Source organism: Coffea eugenioides, chromosome 4, assembly GCF_003713205.1.
Source record: "Coffea eugenioides isolate CCC68of chromosome 4, Ceug_1.0, whole genome shotgun sequence".
NCBI lineage: Eukaryota > Viridiplantae > Streptophyta > Magnoliopsida > Gentianales > Rubiaceae > Coffea > Coffea eugenioides.
The window spans coordinates 13,573,704-13,598,200 of NC_040038.1; the positions used below are offsets into that span (position 1 = coordinate 13,573,704).

Here is a 24,497-nt window from a genome sequence, read left to right on the forward strand (position 1 = left end):
AAATAATAATTTGGCCTTCACCGCTCATTTCACGAGCGGTGAAGGCTTTTCAAAAAAAAAAAAAAACCACTCCTTAGATTCGTAGAGGGAAAAAATGAAAAAATGAAAAAAAAATTTTTAAAGAAGCCTCTGATACCATTTGCGGCAACCCTTAATGTAGAATGAACTTTCAATTTACACCACTTTTGTGAACTTTTTTTTTATTTTAACAATATTAGTAGAAATTCGCCCCTTCTATCTATTTGAGCCATAAACCTAATGGAATATATTTCAAAAAGACATTATTTTAATCTTTTAATCATCCAACTATGTATCGCTACAATTATTTGCCGCCAATGAACGGTTGCCCACCCTGTTGACCGAGGGTTGATTACCACATTATACCAAAATGTTCCCGAGAGTGAGAAGAGATAAAATAGAGAAAGAAATTGGCATGAAATATTCTAAATTTTTATGACAAAACTCAGCACTATTTCAACATTTGTTTGTGTACTTGAAGGCCTAACAGGTGTCATAATTTTTAATATGTCAACACAATATGAACTCCTCATGTTATTGAGATTCCAGATATATTAGCCAAATTTGTATTGAATTAAACACCCTAATTTTGGGGTTATTCTATTTATTATTCCAAAAGAAAAGCCTTCCATTTTCGCTCCTCTTTCATGCATGATGCTTTATCCATTAGCCGTAACACCTCAAATCGAGGAAAGAGCTATAGGAACACTCTTTTAAGAATTCAGGGGGCAAAAAAAAAACATTTAATAGTCACAGCGGGCTAAAAGTATAAGAACATGAAAGTTTGAGGGCCATTTAGGTATTTTCCCTTCCAATACTAGCTGGTATTCATCTCTAATGTGTTAATTTTAGTGCTTTGCATAACCTTATATGATTAGCACAATTTATATTGAAACAAAACTTCGTAAGTGCCAACAAACTAAAGTAGATGATGAAAAAAAAGGAGAGAAATATGACTGCAACTTTAAAAAAAGTGTTCTTAAGTAGATGGGAAAAAAAAGAAAAGAAAAGATTTCTACTGTAACTAAGTCTTGAGAATTGATCAGGCGGATTTTGTAGTTGTTAATTTCAATTAGATATTGTGTAAGGAAATACTTTTGGAACACCTTTGATCTGCAGCAGCTAGTTGAGTCACAGCCAAGAAACTACAGCTATGGAAATAGAGATCATATCCAAGGAAGAAGTCAAACCAGAATCTCCAACTCCACCTCACTTGAGAACCTTTAGACTTTCACTCCTTGATCAGCTTGCTCGTCATGAATATTCTTATCTTGTGTACTTCTTCTCGCCGATGAATCAAAGCACCATGCTAAATGATGTTATTTCCAAAAAAGGCAACGTCTAAAGCAATCACTATCGAGAACTTTAGTACCTTTTTATCCGCTAGCTGGAAAGGTCTAAGATAATCTGCACATTGGCTGTAATGATGATGGAGTTTACCATACTGACGCTCAAGTAAGTATTCGACTCTCAGATTTCCTCAAAGAGTCTGAGAATGAGTTGATAAATTGACTGTTTGCATTCAATCCAAATTTGGCATAAATAATGTCGCAAACCTATTTAGTCATGGTCCAAGTAAACACTTTTGCTTGCAGTGGCATTGCCGTTGGTCTTAGCACCTCTCAAAAGATTGTTGACGGCCTCACAATGATAAAATTTTTGAATGCTTGGGCTGGTATAGCACGTGAATCCTCAGAACAAATAAATCCCATCTTTGTTTCCTCTTCTTTCTTTCGCCAAGTTCCCCCCTGTACATCTAACTATTCCAAGTTAGTTACAGGTATGTCAACAGTGCTATCCAAACGCCAATTAGACGAGCACAATTATGTAACAAAGATACTTTTTTTCGACCACTTAACCTTGGATGTCCTCAAAACTAAAGCAGGGACATCATCTCTAAACCCAACTTCAGTCACAGCTGTTATGGGACTTCTATGGAAATCTGCCATATCGGCTTCCCAAGTAAGATCGGACACTCAGAAGGAATTGAGTTTGCTGATCTCAGTTAATCTAAGGACAAGATGTTCTTGTTAAGTTCGTGAGTAAAAAATTACGTCCCACATTGGTCCGAGAGATGGAAAAAGAGCGGTTAATATGTAAGTAAGGGCCCAAGACCTAATGGTTAAGCTTTTAGGTCAGAGTTAGGTTACTCACTTACATATTGGGCTCTTTGGTGGACTTTCTCAAGGTGTTTCTCCCCTATCAAATTGGTATCAGAGTTTCAAGTTGTGAGACCGGGCTACTCATGAGCAAGTGGATTCTTCTTGGAGTTGGACCGATGAAAATTCTCTTCTTGATGGTGGACTGAAGTGTCAAAGAGTTTGACTGATGGAGTCCGATTGGTGTTAGACGAAGGAGCCAAAGGTTGGCAGGGGTCCCAAATACAGTTTAGATGTTGGACCAGGTGTGCCATGGGTTTGCAGAGGGTCCGGTTGGTGTTAGATGAAGGATCCAAAGGTTGGCAGGGGTCTCGAATACAGTTTAGATATTGAAAAAGAGTGGGTTCATATTTAGGAAAAAAGATGACCTTATGTGATAAGGTGAGCTTGCATTGAGTATTAAAGTGGTTCAAAGAAGAACTTCTGAATTTGGATTTAATGTGAGGGGTTACTCATGAAGGAGGTGTTAGATCCTTAATCCAACATTGGACTTATATGTGAATAATTATGTGTTGCAAACTGTCAATTAAGGTTAAACCCAATTAAAGTGATCAAATATAGTTTGGGATTAATGTATTTAATAGGGTGTGGGTTTTTAATGTGTAGAGATTTAAGGGCTCCTATTTTTATGATGGGCTGAAATAAGGTTTCAAAGGGTAACAGGAATATTACCTATAAATAGGGTCATGGTCCCCAGGTCACACATATCATTGTTATTTGTCGTATTTTCTAGTACCACAAAAGATAGCTCTTTCCTGATATCCCATCGTCAGAAAAAATACTAGAGAGATACTAAAGGGCTCTCTTAAGGATCGACGAATACGTGTTGACCTGAAAGGCCACCCCAATACCCTTGGAGATTCATATATCAGTTTGTCGATATGAATCCAGGTACGCTTCCGCTATTTTACTGTTAACATATTTCTTAATAATCACGATATAGATTTTGGGTTTAATAGGTGATGATTTTCACCAATAGTTAAATTTAGATAACCACCCTAACAAGTGGTATCAGAGCCCATTGGTTGATTATTGGGAAATAATTTAGATTTAGTAATTTATGTATAAACATACATATATTTTTGTCTTGTGAATTCGTTTTTGATATATATATGCATATAGGCCATTAAACAAGAAAATTCTTGGTGCATCGTGGCTGTCTTGAGTTTTGACTATAAATGCATCTGTCGGCCACATGATGAATGTCATGATATGGTTTTGTCGTTATGTACAGATTGATTGCTATATGTTATTCATGCCATTGATTCATAGCTTTGATGACATGGAATTCAGTGGGTCCACCTTAGTCAAGCCGATCCATTACTTTCTTATGCTATTATAATGGTCAATTGTTAACCATTTGAATCCAGGTTTCGTGCCGTGTTTCATGCTTTTATCGTACTTGCTGAATAATATAAAGTCAAGATAGTCCATGGTTCTTAAACAGTAACAACCATGATTCAAGTTTCCTTGTTTTATTCATTATTCATAGGATATCGATAAATAAGGGGACCATTTATAATTACATAAGGATTTATGGATTATGTGGTTTACCGTGGATTGCATATCAAACAACTTGTTTATATAGCTTTTATGACTTGTTTTCATGTTCAAGAATAAATATGTATATATTAATATATTAAGAAAATTAGGATTTCTTTAATTTAATTGAACCCTAATAAAGTTAAATAAGACATTTAAACCCTATAAAATCCATATGTGTGGCCCATTAAACATGTAGTTTTATAAAGTATTTATGGATTTCAAGAAAAATTTTTTTTGGGCTTGAATGATAATTTTGGGTCAAATTATGGATATGAACCTTTGGTCCAATAAGTCTTGATCTAATTGACTGGTTTGACCAGAGTTGACCAAAGTTGACTTTGATCAAAATTTTTATTTATTTTGGATAATTTTAAATTTAAATATTGGTATGATTATATATATTTTGGAATAAATTAATTGAAATAATATGCCACCAAAGTGACCTCTATTATGAAAATTAATTTATTTTAAAATATAATTAGTTTGGTACTTGTAATTTTATGAATATTGATCGACCCAAAGGAAGGTCAATATTTAATAAAATTACCTGTGCACTTGTGGTAATAAATACGTGATAATTATTCGGCTTTTACATGTAAATTATAAATTGGTCCAAAGAAAAATTTATTTTTTTGACATATTATTATTGTCAGTGTTTATTACTGTTCCAAGATATCACTTAGAAGTTAATATTTTGTCCAAAGATAAAATATTAATGGAACATCGGTATTTTGAAATGGGGCTACCATTATTTGAATTTATTATTATTTGGTTTATGTGAGCATAGTTTCAATTATTTGATATTTTTTCCTGTTCAGTTGCAAATGATCTTACAAATATTACTACCAACATTAATAATATTCTTATGTTGAACGGCACAAATTTCAAATCTTGAAAAGAAAATCTCTTGATAGTACTTGGAGTAATGGATTTTGATCTTGCGTTAAGGGATGATTCTCCCCCACCTCTTATATATCAGAGTATCTCTGATGAAAAGAGGGATAAGAAAAGGTGGGAGAGATCAAATCACTTGTGTCTGATGATCATTAAGAAGGCCGTTCCAGAAGGATTCAGAGGAACAATGTCAGAAACAAAAGTAACCGCTAAAGAGTTCCTTCAGGGCATTGAAAAAAGATTTGTCAAGAACGAAAAAACTGAAATTAGTACGCTCTTGACATGCCTAGTTTCAATGAAATATAGTGATAAATCCAATATCAGAGAGTACATTATGGAAATGTCTCATCTTGCTTTAAAATTAAATGCACTTAAATTGACATTTTCTTAAGAGTTACTAGTGCATTTGATTTTAATATCTCTTCTTGCACAGTTTAACCAGTTTAAGGTGAGTTACAACTGTCAAAAGGAGATTTGATTTTTAAATGAACTCATCTCGCACTATGTAGAGGAAGAAGAAAGATTGAAGTAAGATCAGACAGAAAGTACTCATCTGGTATCAACTACTAATAATAAAAGTAAGGGACTTAAGAAAAAGAAGGAAAAAGGAGCCGCAGGTACAGCGCCACAAAAGAAATAACAAAAGAAATCAGATGATCAGAGAAAGAATAGTTGTTTCTTCTGTGGAACAGAAGGACATAAAAAGAAGCATTGCACCAATTATCACGCTTAACGTGTTAAGAAAGATATGCTTCTTAATTTGGTTTGTTCTGAGATTAATTTAATTTCAGTATCTAGACACATATGGTTGGTTAGATTCTGATACAACAACTCACATCAGTGTGTCTATGCTGGGTTTCCTGAATTGCCGAAAGTCTAATGATAATGAAAGATATATCTACGTGGGCGATGGCAAAACAGTTCAAGTTGAGGCAATTGGAGTTTTTAGATTATTGTTAAAGATCGGATTTTATTTGGATTTCAATTAGACATTTATTGTACCGTCTTTTCAACGGAATTTAATTTCTATTTCTGTTTTGGACAAATTTGGTTATTCTTGTTCATTTGAAAATGAAAAATTTGAATTGTTTCATGATTCAAAATTGGTTGGTTCTGGTTCTTTAATGCACTACGATAATCTATATTTAATTGATGCAATTGCCTCATTTAATGAATCACTGCATTTGAGTACTAGAGGAGTAAAGAGAAAATTAATCAATAAGAATTCAACCGCATTATGACACAAGAGATTGGGACATATCTCCAAACGGAGAATAGAAAGACTTGTGTCAAATGAAATTCTCGATCTCTTGAATTTTACAGATTTTGATGATTGTATTAACTGTATAAAGGGGAAACAAACCAATAAAAGGAGATTTGAAATCAATAGGTTCTTAGACGTCTTAGAACTTATACATACGGATATTTGTGGGTCATTTTCTACACCTGTTTGAAATGGTCAATAATATTATATAACGTTCATAAACGATTTTTCAAGATATGGTTACATATATCTCATTTCTGAAAAGTTACAGTCACTGGACGTATTTAAAAATTTTAAAGTTGAAGTTGAGAATCAACTCAACAAAAGAATTAAAAACTTCAGATCTGACCGTGGTGGTGAGTACTATGGTAGATATGTCGATTCAGGTGAACAACGTCCAGGACCATTTGTTAAATACCTAGAGGAATGCGGTATCGTCCCACAATACACTATGTCGGGTTCACCCACTATGAATGGTGTAACTGAAAGATGAAATAGAACGCTTAAGACATGGTAAGAAGTATGATATGTCATTCTACCTTACCAGAGTCACTTTGGGGAGAAACACTTAAGACTGCAGCATATATCCTTAACAGAGTTTCAACTAAAGCAACTATCAAAATCCCTTATGGATTTTGGACAAAAAAAAGATCCAATTTAAACAATTTGCATGTTTGGGGGTGTCCACCTGAGGCAAGGCCTTACAGGTCAAATGAAAAGAAATTGGATTCAAAAACAGTTAGTTGTTATTTTATTAGATACTCTGAAAGATCCAGAGGTTACAAGTTTTATGATCTCACAACTAAATCAATCTTTGAGACAGAAAATGCCCGGTTCTTTGAGGATGTCGAGTTTGGGGAAGAAAATACAATAAGAAACATTGTCTTTAAAGAGGAATATATTAATATTTTCACAGGTATCATTGATCTTGTTCAGGACATGACAAATCAAAACAATGTCGAAAAAAAAACTGTTATAGAAGAACAAACTCTTTCTCTCCAAAAATCAGTGTCATTAAGAAGATCCACTAGAGAAAGGAGAAGTGCAGTGTCAGATGATTACATTATTTTTCTCCAAGAACATGAGGATGACTCTGAATTTATGGAAGATGATCCAATCAACTTCCGTCAAACCATGAAAAGTTCAAATTCTCAAAAGTGGATCGATGTCATGTATGAAGAGATTAAATTCATAAAGGACAATGATGTTTGAGATCTTGCCCCATTGCCAGAAGGAGCGAAACCCATTGGTTGTAAATGAATATTTAAAATCAAAAGAGACTCGAAAGGTAATGTGAAAAGATACAAAACTCATCTTATCGCTAACGAATTTACACAAAAAGAAGGTATCGACTATAAAGAAACATTCTCTCCAACTCTTCAAATGACTCTTTTAGAATTATCATGACATTAATGGCGCATTTCGATCTTGAGTTATATCAGATGGATGTAAAGACAACGTTTCTCAATGATAACATTGATGAGACAATTTATATGGTACAACCAGAAAACTTTATATCAGGAGATCCAAAGAATATGATTTACAAACTTAAAAAATCCATCTATGGGCTCAAACAATGGAATTTCAAATTTCATCAATTGATCATTTCATTTGATTTTGAGATGAATTTAGTAGATGATTGTATATACCATAAGTTCTTTGAGAGCAAATATATTTTTCTGGTATTGTACGTTGATGATATTTTGCTAGCCAACAACGATATTGGTTTATTGCATGAAATCAAGAAATTTCTAACTAAAAATTTTGAGATGAAAGATTTTGGTGATACATCTTTTGTGTTAGACATACAGATACACCGGGATCGCTCTCGGGGTATTTTAAGACTATCACAAAAGAGTTATATCGAAAAGATTCTTAAAAGATATGGCATGTAAAATTATAAATAAGGTGACACCCTTGTGACTAAAGGAGACAAATTTAGTCTTGAACAGTGTCCTAAGAATACTTTTGAGGAAAAAAGATGTAAAAGATTCCTTATGCATCAGCAGTAGGGAGTCTAATGTATGCTCAAATATGTACGCGTTCGGATATTACGTACATTACTGGAATGTTGGGCAGATATTTGAGTAATCTTGGATTAAATTATTGGAAAGTAACCAAATGGGTCTTACGGTATCTACAGAAAACAAAAGACTACATGCTCACATATCGGAAGTCAGATGAGTTAGAAATCATTGGGTATACTGATTCCGATTATACTGAATGCCAAGATACTATGAAATCAACGTCAGGCTATGTGTATTTGTTGGCTGGAGGTGCCATATCCTGAAAGAGTGCTAAACAGTCTCTTATAGCATCTTTCACTATGGCTGCAAAGTTTATAACTTGTTATGAGGCATCCAACCAAGAAATTTGGCTGTAAAATTTCGTCACAGGATTACGTGTAGTGGATAGTATTGAAAAATCACTCAAATTATTTTGTGACAATAAGTCAGTAGTTCTTTATTCCAATAATAACAGGAACTCGACGAAATCTAAACATATAGATATCAAGTTCCTGACTGTTAAAGAAAGAATACAGAGTGGACAGTTATCGATAGAGCATATCGGGACAAACTCCATGGTTGCAGATCCGCTTACTAAGGGATTGCCACCCAAAATATTTCATAAGCATACTGCTCGTATGGGTGTCATGTTATTAAATGATGTACAGTTTTAATGGGAGTTTGTTATTTTAGATGCTCTTATAATACCTTTCGGTTATTAATGATTTAAAAATATTTTATGCATAAATAAAGTTTGGATTTATTTTACACTCTGATTTTGGTATGGTTTAATCTCATGAAAATTTAAGGTGGACCAGTTGAAAATAAGCATGTTTTGATCATATTATATGAAATTTTCATGCTACCCATCCACATCATGATTCATATCATTCAATTATATCAATATATGTGATCATTGATGGGTCGAGTTACGAAATTGTAACAAAAACCGCTTTGATCCTATGTTGGTATGATTGATGGATCGAATTGGTTACAGATACATTATGATAATAATAGTAAAGTTGAACTCATACAATTAATTACGAAACATAATTATAAGGTTGCACATATAGTCCAAGTGGGAGATTGTTGGATCCTTAATCCAACATTGGACTTAAATGTGAATAATTATGTGTTGCAAACTGTCAATTAAGATTAAACCCAATTAAAGTGATCAAATATAGTTTGAATTTAATGTATCTAATAGGGTGTGGGTCTTTAATGTGTAGAGACTTAAGAGCTCCTATTTCTATGATGGGTTGAAATAGGATTCCAAAAGGTAACAGGAATGTTACCTATAAATAGGGTCATGGTCCCCAAATCACACATATCATTGTTATTTGTCGTTTTTTCTAGTACCACAAAAGATAGCTCTTCCCTGATATCCTATCGTCAGGAAAGATACCAGAGAGATACTAAAGGGCTCTCTTAAGGATCGACGAATACGTGTTGACCTGAAAAGCCACCCCAATATCCTTGGAGATTCATATATCAGTTTGTCGATATGAATCCAGGTACGCTTCCGCTATTTTACTGTTAATATATTTCTTAATAATCGCCATATAGATTTTGGATTTAATAGGTGATAGTTTTCACCAATAGTTAAATTTAGATAACCATCCTAATAGGAGGAGATTTGCTAGGTTCATGAGTAAAAGATTACGTCCCACATTGGTCCGAGAAATGAAGAAAAAATAGTTAATATGTAAGTAAGGGCCTAAGATCTTATGACTTAAGTTTTTAGGTCAGTTACATATTAGGTTCTTTGATAGATTCTCTCGAGATGTTTCTCCCCTACCAGTTCTCCCTGTTTACACTGTCATTCGTTTGGCTGGCATATACCCAACAAGGGACAGGATTCAGTCCAGAGCTGCAATTACTGGTTAACTACATAACGAATGCCATTGCTAATATAAACACTAGGTTTTTTTGAAGGTATGAAAGGTGAAGATGGGTATCACAAGTTGATGGAGACATTAAAAAATTTTGAAGAACTGATTTGCAACCCCAACAACGCGGCTGAAGTTTTTATGATCAGTGGTCTTTGTAAGGCTATTTTTCCTGAAGTTGATTTTGGATGGGGAAATCCCAATTGGTCTTTCTTCGGCCCTAAAAACAGAAACATATATGGATCCAGAGTTGAACGTATAGCATGGCTAATGGATACAAGGAGCGGTGATGGGATTGAAGCATAGGTAAACCTAAAAGAAGATGACATGGCTATATTTGAGTAAAATCCAGAGCTCCTGGCTTTTGCTTCTTTAAATCCTGGCCCCCTTGAAAGCTAGCATTTTTGCATTATTAGGTTTCCTAAGTATGATTGATTATCTACATGCATGGCTTTTAGTGAAGGTTTCGACTCACGAATATAACTAAATACAAGGATGCAAATCATTGCGCTTCTCCTCTTTAAGATAAAAGCAAATATGGAAATAGCCACTGAACTGTTGAAAGTTCCCTATTTGATATCAAGAATTTTCCTTTAGCTAAAATGATTACTAAACTAACCTACTCTTGTATTAGTTAAGTGACAGCCAATGCATATGCTTTTATTAGTTGAGTATGGTGGCTGGATGGAAAGGCTACAAATCATCACAGGAAGCTTTAAACCTTTATGCTGAACAGGGCATTCCTAGCTCTATACATCTATAGAGCTCTAACGGTTTTTTGAGGTCATAGTTTTATTGAAAAAAACATTTCCAGCAAGTGGGAAAAGGTAGGGTTTAAGAAATGGAAAAAGGGAATGGAAATTGGAGAAGGGTAGGATTTAAGAAATAAGAAAGGGGAATGGAAATTTGAATGCAGAACTTCTAGGTCCTAAAGCCTTAACCTTAATCATTTGACCAAGGAGACTTTAGTCTTATTGCTTTGTAGTTGTTAACAAGTGTAAAAATTTGAAATCTGCAATTAATTGTCAAAAGTACTCCAATGTCAAGATAGAAAATATTCACTAGCCATAGGAGGGTTACGAATAGATTTTGAAAATAATAAAAGGATCACGTGAAATAGGACTAGATTATAGGGGATTAACGTATAATGTATACTACATTAACATATCTTGAATACAACCATTTTAGTTTCTAAATAAGGATAATCTTGAAGTTTAAACTGGTTCATTATAACACGACGATTTCATCAATTTGACACTTTAGTCTAAATCATGAGCTAGTGATCGGTGATGTATAACTTTCTAAACTATAGAAGAATCATGTGAAAAAATACTAAAATATAAGAGGTAAAGTGTAATCTACCCTTGCTTTTTTATATAATAAATTAAAAAGTCTTTCCTTTTTTTTAAAAAAAAAAAAGAGATATGGTTGTGTTAAAGGCTTCATATTGACTGTTCATTTTAGCAAATATAGTTGTATTAAAGTCTTTCCTTTGTTTATGTATAATAGATGAAAAAGTCTTCCAATTCTCTATGTTTTTACATCTTCATTTTATACATTGGGAGGTAGAAGAAGTGGTAGAGAGTTCAAATGCTTCTGCATTGCAAAACTTTCCATAGCTAATTTTTTCTTTTTTGGTCTGCTAGCAAATCTTTCTTTTTTTTTCTTGATGGTCTGCTAGCAAATCTAGGTATTTGTATGGATGAATCTTCTGCATTTTTAAGTCTTGGTAGTTGCCTGCATTCTTGCTTTTTCTAACTTGATTTGTGATGTTGTTGTCCACCTTGAAGTCTCATCAGTTGCAAGGATTGCCTTTCTAATTTCATCTTGTGATATCTTGTCAATATTAAGTCTCCTAATTCTCGGTAATGGTGTTTGATAAAAAGTCTATCCAATGGTATGGAGTCTTACCCTTCCTAAATCTAGTGATTATCTTATCCATTTCGGTGTCCTAACTATCAATAAATTGTGGATGAGCTTTTTCCTTGTTTTCTTGATGTAACTTCCTAAGCGTTGTGTCCATTTTCAGCCTTCTTGAATAAGTGCAAAATTTGCCAGTCTCAGAGAACAGGAGTTTTGCTTTTCATAAATCCGTTTTTGTAATTGTCTATTTTTACCCCTATCTCTCGGTAGTCTGGATTAAACCAACGCTTTAAAAAAATGAACTATTTTAATTTACGTTTCAACTGTTTCAATTTTCAAAGAAGGAAATTATTTTTTGTGCATATTTTGTTTCCTTTAACGTTTTCCTGCAAATCTACAATTTGCACTTACTCAATTTCAATGAGCTGATAATAAGAAGGCAATAACATGTAGAACAAAGACAAAAAGAAAAAAAGCTTCAAATTAGAGAAATGAAGGTGCTTTTCATTTCGGCTGTAACTTCAAATTTACTACATTTTTCTTCAACAAATGCTCTGTAAAGTGTGCGTTTGTGTTTGTGCGTGTAAATATGTGCTTGCATTTCTTTTTTTTTTTAAAGTTGAACAGATTCTTAAGTTTATCTGTTTCCCCACACAAATGTTTTCTTTAACACTAATCTTTGAGATCTCCATGCTTCACAGGCTAAGGAAAGCAGAAAAAGACATTTATAATCTGTAATGATGGAACATTAGAGATGCTCATGCAGTTCATCCCTGAAATCCATGATACAAGAGCATCATGCTCCACTATCCCATTTATCAAATTTAGGCAAGATCTGCCATACAATGAGAAGAGATACCTCTGATTTGCATCAAAGCCGCCTTGTTCCTTATACAAGAGCAGGCCTTAAGCCAGCAGAGAATTGCAAAGTTGCTGCATAGTCACGTGCCCACAAATCGTAATGTACAATTTCCTCGAGGGATGGGGAGGACACCAATTCTGCTTGATGCTTGTTGCATGTTAGCTCCACAACCTTGAAAATGTCCAGATAGCCGATTCTGAAACAAGAAATGGTACACAATACATGAAAATGACAAGGTGTAGATAGCATGAAAATGACATCAATTTGATAAATGCTCATGTCCGAGGCCAAAGTGTGAAACAAATTCAAAATGATAAACAGAAAACCAAAAGGAAAATTACTTGCAAAGATCAAGGCAAGGCGTGGCCTAAGTTATCTCAGAACAGTAAATTTTGTCTGGCCATCCTAATTGTGTAAAGAATGGGTAACCGCATACCAGGCCATCCTAATTAGCAACAAATGTGTGGAAAATGTTTTAAGTCAACCCTTAAGAATAAATAACCTTGCAAAGCAAGAACCTCACTTTAGCTCAACTCTTGAGAAAATATAATGATGATACACGAGAGGGTTATACCTGTGTTTCAACCATTGAGCGGATGATAGATTGCGGATGAATAACGATTTCAGTGTTGTCATAATCGGCCCCATAAAGATAATGGCCTTCAATAACTTCAAGTCCCTGTAAAGAAAAAATGCTCCATGACAAAGCTATCCAAATATTTTGGTTCGTTGGGGTTCATGAGAAAGTTCAAGAAGAAACAATTGTCATGGTCAGGTGAATACACCAGAAAAAAGTCCAGAAAATCACCTAATTGAATAAGGTGGCAGAATCCACTGTAATCTTTTTTCCCATGTTCCAGTTAGGATGCTTCAACGCATTTGCTACTTTAACGTCTTTCAATTTCTCAACTGGCCAATCCCTGGTGTTGATAGGTTCAAAGACTCGGCCGAGACTGAGATGACTCGGCCGAGTTGTCACTAGAACGGGCCTTCCCCATCCGATACCAGGATGAGATGACTCCGAAATAATGAGTCACTGAGAACTCGACCGAGACGTCTCCAAGACGGATAGAAACGGCCGAGTCGCTTCGAATCGCCCCGAGTCATCCCGAATAAGGTCGAATTTTTATTATTTTCGCTAATTTTTAATTATTTTTAATTATATTTTTTTACAATTTTTACAATATTAAATATTTCAAAAATTTGCATATTATGTTAGGACCGGCCCAGGAAATAGACAAATCCAAATTAGGACAAAGTAGGCGGTATAACCGACCATATAATAGATAGGCGATAGATACCAGCCATATAATAATTAGGCGGTAAACCGACCATATAAAGACGGATAACAAAGCAAATAAAAGACACAGAAGATTTACGTGGTTCGGTCAAATTGACTTACGTCCACGGGCGAGGGAGGAGCAATATTTCTACTATGAAAAAGAAATACAAAAGACCGTAGGAAAGTGGTTCCTAGGCCAATAGGCACTTACAAAAGAGTTTAGAAAATATTCCTAAATTCAAAACAAGAGAGCCTAAAATATTTGACTGAATGGGCTAGATGACTCAAGAAACTAATAGCCCATATAACTCTCTTGAGTGGTGCACATCAAACGTTCAATGGCCTCTTCTATTTATAAGAATCAAGAGGGAAGCCTTCCGTTTCTGATCTTCGATGTGGGACGCAAAATTCTGCCATCCAAGGTCAAGAATTGCGGCTGTGTCTTGACAAATCAACAAATCTTCACCTTGGCATAATTTTAGTTCTACCATCGACAATAGTAAAATTACTCCACCTTCTCCACATAAGCCCCAATGGGCGTAAATCACCAACAATGAACACCAATCAAATCCAAGCACTGCTTGAATTTGTAAACTGGAAGAGGTTTCGTAAACATGTCAGCTGGATTATCCTTGGTATTGATTTTCTGAATAAGGACTTTTTCTTCAGCAATGATATCTCGAATGAAATGATACTTCACATCAATATGTTTCGTCCTCTCATGATACATCTGATCTTTAGTCAAGTGTATGGCACTTTGACTATCACAGTGAATATCAGTAACACCTTGATATAGACTTAACTCGCTAAATAAACTCTTCAACCACAAGGCTTTTTTGATTGCCTCGGTCATAGCCATATATTCTGTTTCAGTAGTAGACAAAGCTACGACAGGTTGTAGAGTAGCTTTCCAACTAACAGCACAACTGCCAATGCAAAATACATAGCCTGAAAGTGATCTTCTCCTGTCAAGATCCCCAGCGTAGTCTGAGTCTACAAAACCAACCAAAGTGTTATTATTTCTTCCAAACTCCAAATATGGATTTGAAGTACCTCGCAAGTATCTGAGAATCCACTTCACAGCTTGCCAATGTGCTTTACCAGGGCAAGACATATATCTGCTAACAACACTGACTGCTTGTGCAATATCTGGACGAGTACAAACCATTGCATACATAACACTGCCGACTGCACTGGAATAAGGAACCCGTGCCATATAATCTTCCTCTTCATCTGACTTTGGTGATTGAGCAACAGATAGCCGAAAATGGCTAGCAAGAGGAGTAGATACTGGTTTAGCATCTTTCATGCCAAAACGCTCCAAAACTTTCTCAAGGTAATTTTTCTGGGTCAAGAACAACTTCCCTACTCCTCGATCTCGCTTGATATCCATGCCAAGAATTTTCTTAGCTGCTCCCAAATCTTTCATTTCAAATTCACTATTTAACTGCAGTTTTAAAGTGTGAATTTCTGACAAATTTTTGGCAGCAATGAGCATGTCATCAACATAAAACAGCAAATAAATGAAAGAACCATCATTTAACTTCCGGAAGTAAACACAACTATCATACATGCTCCTCAAATAACCATGACCCAACATAAAGGAATCAAACCTTTTATACCATTGTCTTGGAGACTGCTTCAATCCATATAAGGATTTCTTCAATAAGCAAACATGGTCTTCCTTACCTTCAATTTCAAAACCCTGGGGTTGTTTCATATAAATTTGTTCTTCAAGTTCGCCATGTAAGAAAGCTGTCTTAACATCAAGCTGCTCTAACTCCAAATCATACATGGCAACTAAAGCAAGTAAAACACGAATAGAGCTATGTTTAACAACAGGTGAAAACACATCATTAAAATCAACACCTTGTACCTTACTATAGCCCTTTGCAACTAATCGTGCTTTATACCTTGCATCTTCAACCCCTGGAATACCTTGTTTTTTCTTGAAAACCCACTTACAACCAACTATTTTCTTATTTGACGGCGACTTTACAAGAACCCAAGTTTCATTACGATGAAGAGATTCAATTTCTTCATTCATCGCAATCAACCACTTTGCAGAATCATCACAAGAAACTGCTTCTGAATAGGTGGAAGGCTCACCAACTGCATCAGTTTCTTCTGCAACAGATAAAGCATATGCAACTAAATTTACATATCTTTGTGGTGGTCGAATGTCTCTCCTTTGTCTATCTCTGGCTATGGAATACTCCTCTTCTTCTGAACTATCTTCAACAGTAGATTCAGGTGTATCTACTGACACTTGTTGAATAGAAGATTTGGACTGAGAAGGACCAGAACTGCCAATATCAAGCTCCACCTGCTTCTGTGTACTATTAGTAGTACAAGGACTAGAAAACTCCTCTTGGAAGATAACATAGACAATTCATCAAAAGTAACATCTCTACTGATCACAAATTTTGGAGATTTGGGATCAGGACACCATAATCTGTATCCTTTCACCCCAGAAGCATACCCAAGAAAAATGTACTTTTTAGCCCTAGGCTCCAATTTTCCATCATTCACGTGCATGTATGCTGGACATCCAAAAATTTTTAAATTGGAGTAATCAGCAGGAGTACCTGACCAAACTTCCTCAGAAGTTTTGAAATCAAGAGATGCAGAAGGAGAACGGTTGACAATATAACAGGCCATATTGATCGCCTCTGCCCAAAAGTCGTTTGTCAACCCTGCATTGGAGATCATACATCTTGCTCTCTCCAAAAGCGTTCTGTTCATACGTTCAGCCACACCATTTTATTGAGGCGTCATCCTGACGGTGTGATGCCGAACAATTCCTTCATTCTTGCAGAATTCATTAAATTCACCTTCACAAAATTTCATGCCTTTATCTGTCCTGAGCCGCTTAATGTGTTTTCCTGTTTGCTTCTCAATCAAAACTTTCCATTGCTTGAAAGTTAGGAAAACATCATTTTTATACTTAAGAAAATATACTCAAACTTTCCTTGAATAATCATCAATGAAAGTCAACATTTACCTGGCACCTCCTTTAGAAGAAGCACGAGAAGGCCCCCAGAGGTCTGAATGAATGTAGTCTAAAGTTCCTTTTGTCCTGTGAACTGCCGGCAACTGGAAGCTAACTTTCTTCTGCTTTCCAAAAATGCAATGTTCACAGAGTCCTATCTTTCCAATACTTTGACTACCAAGAAGACCTCGTTTGCATAAAATAGATAAGCCCTTCTCGCTCATGTGCCCCAATCTCATGTACCATAATTTGGTAAAATCAGAATCAGACAAAGTTGATGTAGAAACAGCAGCAGCACCTGTAATAGTAGATCCCTGCAAAATATATAGAGTACCAGATCTGTGTGCCTTCATAACAACAAGAGCTACTCGAGTGATTTTGAGAACTCCATCTCCACCTGAATACCTGCACCCAATAGACTCAAGAGTGCCCAAAGAGATGCGATTTTTCTTCAAATCTGGAACATGTCTAACATCTGTGAGCGTCCTCACAATACCATCGTACATTTTAATCCGGATTGTGCCTTTGCCAACAACTTTACAAACAGCGTTGTTGCTCATTAAGACAACTCCACCTTCAGTTGATTCATATGTTGAAAACCAGTCCCTATTGGGACACATATGATATGAACAACCCGAATCTAAAATCCACTCATTGTTAGATCTAAAAATATTTTTTGTTGCACAGAAAATGGTTCCATCATTCTCATCAGCTGCTATACTAGCTTCAGCGGATTCAGTATTTTTCTCAACAAATTTCCCCTTTTGCTTTTCTTTATTTTTCAATTTAAAGCAATCAGAGATAACATGGCCCTTCTTTTTACAATAATTGCACACCACATTTTTATGTCTGGACTTGGATCTACTTCTATTTTCTGTGTTTCTCTTTTCAGATCTACCCCGAACAAACAAGCCATCGGCTTGACTCCCACTAGTTTCCCTAGTAATGTCCCTATCTATCTACTCTTTAGATTTAATGCAGATTTAATTTCCCGATACTAATTTTTTCCTTTCCATAAATCATAGTATCGCGGAAATGCTTAAAAGACTGGGGAAGGGAACACAAAAGTAATAGGGCTTGATCTTCATCATCAATTTTCGAATCTATATTCCCCAAATCCATAATAATGGAATCAAATTTATCAAGATGGGAGAGTATAGATGTACCTTCAGACATCCGAAGCATGTACAAACTCTGCTTCAAATATAGCCGATTCTCGACTGTCTTCTTCATATACAAGGCTTTCAATTTATCCCACATAGCCTTGGCCGAAGTCTCCGTTGCTACCTCACGCAATACCTCATCGGAGAGATTTAAGATTATGCTGGATCTGGCCTTCTTATCCATATCGGCGAAATCCGCATCCTTTACATCTTCTGGTTTGTTCTCGATTCCGTGAATCGCTAGATCAACTCCGTCTTGAACAAGAATAGCCTCCATCTTGAGCTGCCACATTTCGAAGTTGACATTCCTGTCGAATTTCTCGACAACCGTCTTTGTTATCGTCATTGTTGCCACAAAATCAGTAACTTAAAATTTGTCTCAAAAAATTGGCCAAACGAATATGCAAGTCTCTTGAGTGGGCCCCACGAGATAAGCGGGTCCCACGGGATGAAAGGACCCCACAAGGTGAGCGGGCCCCACGGATAAACGGACCCCACAGGATGAGTGGGCCACACAGGATGAACGGACCCCACCAGATGAACGGACCCCACCAGATGAACCTGTCTTGCAAAATATAATAACCAGCTCTGATACCAGTTTGTTAGGACCGGCCCAGGAAATAGACAAATCCAAGTTAGGACAAAGTAGGCGGTATAACCGACCATATAATAGATAGGCGGTAGATACCAGCCATATAATAATTAGGCGGTAAAATCGACCATATAAAGACGGATAACAAAGCAAATAAAAGACACAGAAGATTTACGTGGTTCGGTCAAATTGACCTACGTCCACGGGCGAGGGAGGAGCAATATTTCTACTATGAAGAAGAAATACAAAAGACCGTAGGAAAGTGGTTCTTAGGCCAATAGGCACTTACAAAAGAGTTTAGAAAATATTCCTAAACTCAAAACAAGAGAGCCTAAAATATTTGACTGAATGGGCTAGATGACTCAAGAAACTAATAGCCCATATAACTCTCTTGAGTGGTGCACATCAAACGTTCAATGGCCTCTTCTATTTATAAGAATCAAGAGGGAAGCCTTCCGTTTCTGATCTTCGATGTGGGACGCAAAATTCTGCCATCCAAGGTCAAGAATTGCGGCTGTGTCTTGATAAATCAACATATTACTGAAACCGTAACTGATATGCTGAAACCGATGTGGAACGGCTCGGGCCGCGACCGCAACCGCGACCACGACTTTGAACCATGAGCATAACAGATTGCAAATATCATTTCAGCAACTCCAGCATGAGAAAAGAGAACAAAATTTGAACACTAACGGAAACTGAGAGTGAAAACGGATACGGATGTGCAGTTTTTTTCATGATGTATAGAAACTAAATTTCAGTTCAACAACTCCAGCAAAAAGAAAAGAGAACTAAATTTCAAACACAAACAGAAACTGAGAGAAAAAATAGGAGGTGGAGTTTTTTTCATTGTTCCAGGCATGAGAGCTTATTTTGCTTTTTGTGTACGAATTAAGAGATTTTTAAGAGCATTCATACGAAATTTTACAGCTGTTCCCTGACCTGCCGAAAAAGAAACCACAAATATCTCGAATTTAGGTCGACCTAATGCAAAACTAGAATAATGTGCAACTTAAAAAACTGCATTGATTCAGAACATTTAACTCTCAGAAGAAAAATATGAGATCCCAAGTTTATATGAACTTAAATTTGCACGCTGAGATTGGAAAGTTGGAGGATAATTTTTCCTAGTTATTACTCCCTCCGTCCCAGTTTAATAGTCCTATTGTAGTCCACTTTCCAATTGAAGAATGTAGTTGTATTTTAATTTTCCTAAAATACCCTTATTCAATGTAAGTTATTGTTACTATAAACCTACCCCATTTAATGAGGGTTGATTCTTGTTTTACCTTCAATTCAAGTTCCCATAAAGTTGTACCATATTTAATGTGAGGGTGTTTTAAGAAAATAGCAATCTAAATTTACTTTTTCAACAAAATTAACTACTTTTTCTTAAACTGTGTGAAAAAAGAAACAGGACTATCAAAGTGGGACGGAGGGAGTATAAACATCAAAAACTCCACAAGCTTTGGAAGTAAATTTATCAGAATTTAATAAAAAGGTTGTTCAGTATCTACAAGATAATACATTTAACGATCATTTGCAAAATCTTCCATAGAAATTTATATATCATACCTGAAAGCACCACCAGATGCTGTTAAAATGATACGTCGAAGAGCACCCTCAGGCAGACCTTGTATACACTGAAGCAAATTTTAGGTCTTTTTGTTAGCAAGTATTTTTCACGATTACAAGGGAAATAAGGGGAAATGACAACTGAATAAACAAGATTTCGAACTGAACAATTATCAATTCAAATTATGATCTAAAAGCAACTGATTCCCAGTCTTAGCATACAGAACACAGCAAAATACATAGGTGCACACCTGGAATATGGCAGAATGTTCTGAATCCGCAGGAAGAATCTTCACTTGGTGCTTGTGCGCAAGAGGAAGTACAAAAGGACCACCAGCAATTAACGTCTATTTGTTGGCCAAGCAAATGTCTTTCCCTGCTTCTATGGCAGCCACAGTCGGCTGCAATAAGGAATAAATCATTCACACACCAAAGGAGTCGCAACTGAATCATGAGCTTCACAAATAGAACAGGATATCCCCACGTGCAAAAGCAATTAGCAAAGAAAGCAAAATAGATGCTTACTCAAAGCGTTATTCAGCCCTGCTAATGCTGGAAATCATAAACAGGCAGCCCTGTTTTTGAGTTTGTTACTCAATGAGATGGTTATATTCTGAATCGATTCTTAGTCTGCTAGTGGTATCTTACAAATTGATTTGATTGTCATAGGTGAAGGTTAAAGAAAGTTCAAGTGACTCCTTTATATCTCCATGGTTTTAAATTTTACGAATGAATTTCTAAAATATTTGTCTACTGAAATGTTAATAACTGGTACATTAGCTTTATATCTCCATGGTTCTGTTGAAGATTCTTATCTTCATAAGCTATTAGGAGAAAGTTGAAAGCTTAACAGAAGGGTATATTTGAAAGACAAAGAAACGAATTTTATACATGGCATTAAAGAAGCTGACACTCCAGGTGAAGAGAATTGAATTCTGGGCTGCTTTTCTTAAAAGATATGCAGCCTTTTTGTGGTGGTGGTGGTGGGGAAGGGTAATATAGGTGGGTACAGAGATTGGAAAACAAATTTTGGACTAATGTGAGTAAATCTGTTTGAGAAATATGTTCTTTAACTCTGCTTTTCAAGCAATGGGAGGGAATTTCATGATAAAGAAACTGTATAACCAGATGATTTCATGATGATTTGGACCAAAGAAACTGTAGAAGCTATTGCTGTTTGGACCTGGAAACATGGCATAAAGTTGATTGTAGCCTTTTGTGCACCAAATAATTTTATTTACGACTCTCCTAAAACAAGCAATCTGCCCTTCCTTTTTCTGTTTTTTGAGAATTTCCCACATCTCACAACCTGATTAATGTAAAACCATTTAAATCAAAACCTGCTTTCTTTTGACTGGAGTAGTTGCTTTTGTTTAAGAAGCTGAAGGACAAAACTGGAAGGAAAAATGGGACTATCGAATCGCAGGTCTCTTCTAAGATTAGTTAAAACGACAATAGGACCATTGGCAAATATTCGATTCACTAAGGTTGGAGACTTTGGAATCATCCTTTACGTACAAACTGATTAGAGATATCTTGTAAATTTATTGATTCCTTACCTATAGACAAGATATAGAGTTGCATATTAGTTTGAGAAATTCCATTTCCACCTATAAATTATATCATATATCATGTTCTTTATTGTTGTAATTGATTGGCTAAACAAACTTCATCTCACGAAAGGAAATGATTATCAGTTAAAAGATTGTCCTGTCTTTGAAGTTTGAACTATAAAGTTTGCATCTATGCACAGAATCAAGAATGCTTTCTACACTTAATTAGTAAAATAGCTTAAAGAGCACGGACATCTAAGTCAGGTACAGATTAAGAGATCGACTTAATTAATTGTTGCTGATAACTATTACTTCATGTTAAGATTAGGCTAATTAGGAGCTAACAAACACTTCTGAATTAAATGGCTAACATAAATCCTAACAAGCAAAGCAAGCATTTAAGCATCTGCAAAAAAAAAATCACAAAACCATGCCTAAAACCACTTTTATCAAATGTTGGCCCAGAATCTCAATGAAATCAGGAAATCAAGTTTAAGAAAGAAAAAGAAATTGACAATCAAGAAAAAGGCAGAGGTAAATGATGGAAAATCAAGTTGAAGATTGAGATAGGAATCTTACACCATCTTTTTTGTTCCCCTCTATAAAGGTAACTTGGTTATGTTCTGTTGAAAATATGCTAAATATAAAAGGTAACCTGTTATCGTGAAATCCCCTACCCAGTGCTTGAAAAGCAGAGTTAAACAACATATGCTAGGAAATTGGAATCATCTTTACGTACAAACTGAATATAGATTTCTTGTAAAGTCATTGATTCCTTACCTACAGACAAGATATACGGTCTTTGCATTTGCCACTTCTGCTTTATAAAAATGTGTAGAAAAACAGGTGCATATATTAATCTGGCTTTGCAACTGCACTTGAAATATAAGAGCCTCTCCTCCATTGCTGGTTCTTACTCTTTTATTGAGAAGCAAAGCTCTCTTAGATTAGATGGCTGACACTATTATCTCTCTTGTTATTGAAAGAACTGTTGATCTGCTGATTAAAAAATCTGTTTTCCTGAAAGATGTTGGACGACAAATTGAAAGAGTCCGAAATGATCTGGACTGGATGCGGTGTTTCCTGAAAGATGCAGATCAAAAGCAAGATGAAGATGAAAGGATTCACCACTGGGTTTCACAAATCAGAGCTGCTGCCTATGATGCAGAGGATGTCATTGAGATCTTTGCCAGCGAAGTTGAGTTCTTCACAAAGAACAAGGGACTCGTCACCAAATTGACGTATTATCCCTTGAAAATTGTGAACCTCTACAAGATAGGTAAAGAGATCGAGTCCTTACAGATAAGGCTCAATGACATAGCTGATAGCCGTGAAAAATACGGTATAAAAAATCTTGGCGAGGGAACGAGTACACAAGGAGAAGAGCTTCAACGTCTCCGACGGTCCTCTCCAATTAGTGAGGACAAGGATATTGTGGGCTTCGAGAAGATAACAAAATCCCTGGTGAAAGAACTTTTGAAAGGGGACAAAAACCGCCGGGTGGTTTCGATCATTGGCATGGGAGGTGCTGGTAAGACAACTCTAGCCAAAAAAGTTTATAACCATGCTGATGTTAGGGAGAGATTCAACTGTCGTGCTTGGGTATGTGTCTCTTCAATTTACAATCACAAAGAGACGCTGAGAACAATCATAAAGCAACTGAATCCAGTAACTAATGAGCTACTTGACATGTTGGAAAAGATGCAAGAGCAGGACTTGGAACAAAGGGTCTATCAAGATCTACAAGACAAATGTTATCTTGTGGTACTTGATGATGTATGGAAGGAAGCAGCGTGGGATTGCCTATCCAGGAGGGCCTTTCCTGATGTTGGCACATCAAGTAGATTGCTGCTTACAAGTTGCAATCGGGATGTTGCCGTACACGCAGATGCTCTTAGCATCCCACATGAGTTGAAAACTTTGGGGGAGGACGATAGCTGGCAGTTGTTCCTCAAAAAGGCCTTAGGCCATGGAGCTAATGCTGTGTGTCCTTCAGATTTGGAAGTAGTAGGCAGGAAAATTGCGGGGCGATGTGCCGGTCTACCACTGGCCATAACGGTTATTGGTGGCCTGCTACTAGGCAAGAAAAAGTTGAAGAGTGAATGGGAGAAAGTTCTCAACAACTTTAGCGCATACCTATCAAGAAGCCAGAGTGAAGCAGGGGCGATTCTGGAATTAAGTTATGCAGATCTTCCTGCCAATCTGAAATATTGCTTTTTGTATTTGGGTTTGTTTCCAGAGGACTCCGTGATTTCTGTGCGCAAGTTGATCCATATGTGGGTTGCAGAGGGAATAATGCAGAAAAGAGATGCAAAAAATTTGGAGGAAACTGCAGCATATGATGATGTGGAACGACTTTGTAGCAGGAATATGGTCCAAGTGGCGGAAATGACTGTTGATGAGAGGATTAAAAGCTGCAGAGTCCATGATTTACTGCGAGAGCTTGCAATCAGAAAGGCAGAGGATGAAAATTTTTTTTCAGATCCATGACACCAGAGATGATGAAATATCAGCCAAATCCAGGTACCTTGCTGTTCATAGTCTCCCTCTGGATAAAAATTATTTTGGGTCTTCAACCCCTCTCCGGTCTCTACTTTTTTTCAATGTCCACAGGGAAAACTTCAGTCTTAGCTTCAAAAGTTTCAGAAAGCTCAGGATACTAGACCTTGAGAAAGCTGGGATGGATTATTTGCCAAAAGAAATTGGTGAAGTCAGGCTTCTAAGGTATCTCGGTTTAAGACGCACACCCATTAGAAGGCTCCCTCATTAGAGCTGTTAATCGAACCGGGCAGCTCGCGAGCCGAGCTCGACCCGGCTCGATAAGGGCTCGACTCGGCTCG

At 36.2% G+C, this 24,497-nt stretch overlaps 1 protein-coding gene and 1 pseudogene across 1 annotated transcript; one reads left to right on the top strand and one right to left on the bottom strand.

Annotated features, from left to right (window-relative positions):
* The window catches only part of LOC113769085, a 71,501-nt pseudogene extending 48,940 nt beyond the window's left edge, over positions 1 to 22,561 (bottom strand).
* A 47-nt stretch (positions 22,562 to 22,608) lies between these two features.
* LOC113769086 (putative disease resistance protein At1g50180) lies at positions 22,609 to 24,221 on the top strand. The gene has a single exon (XM_027313568.1). The coding sequence runs from the start codon at positions 22,609 to 22,611 to the stop codon at positions 24,145 to 24,147; it is 1,539 nt and encodes a 512-aa protein (XP_027169369.1). The 3' UTR covers positions 24,148 to 24,221.
* The last annotated feature ends 276 nt before the right edge of the window (positions 24,222 to 24,497 follow it).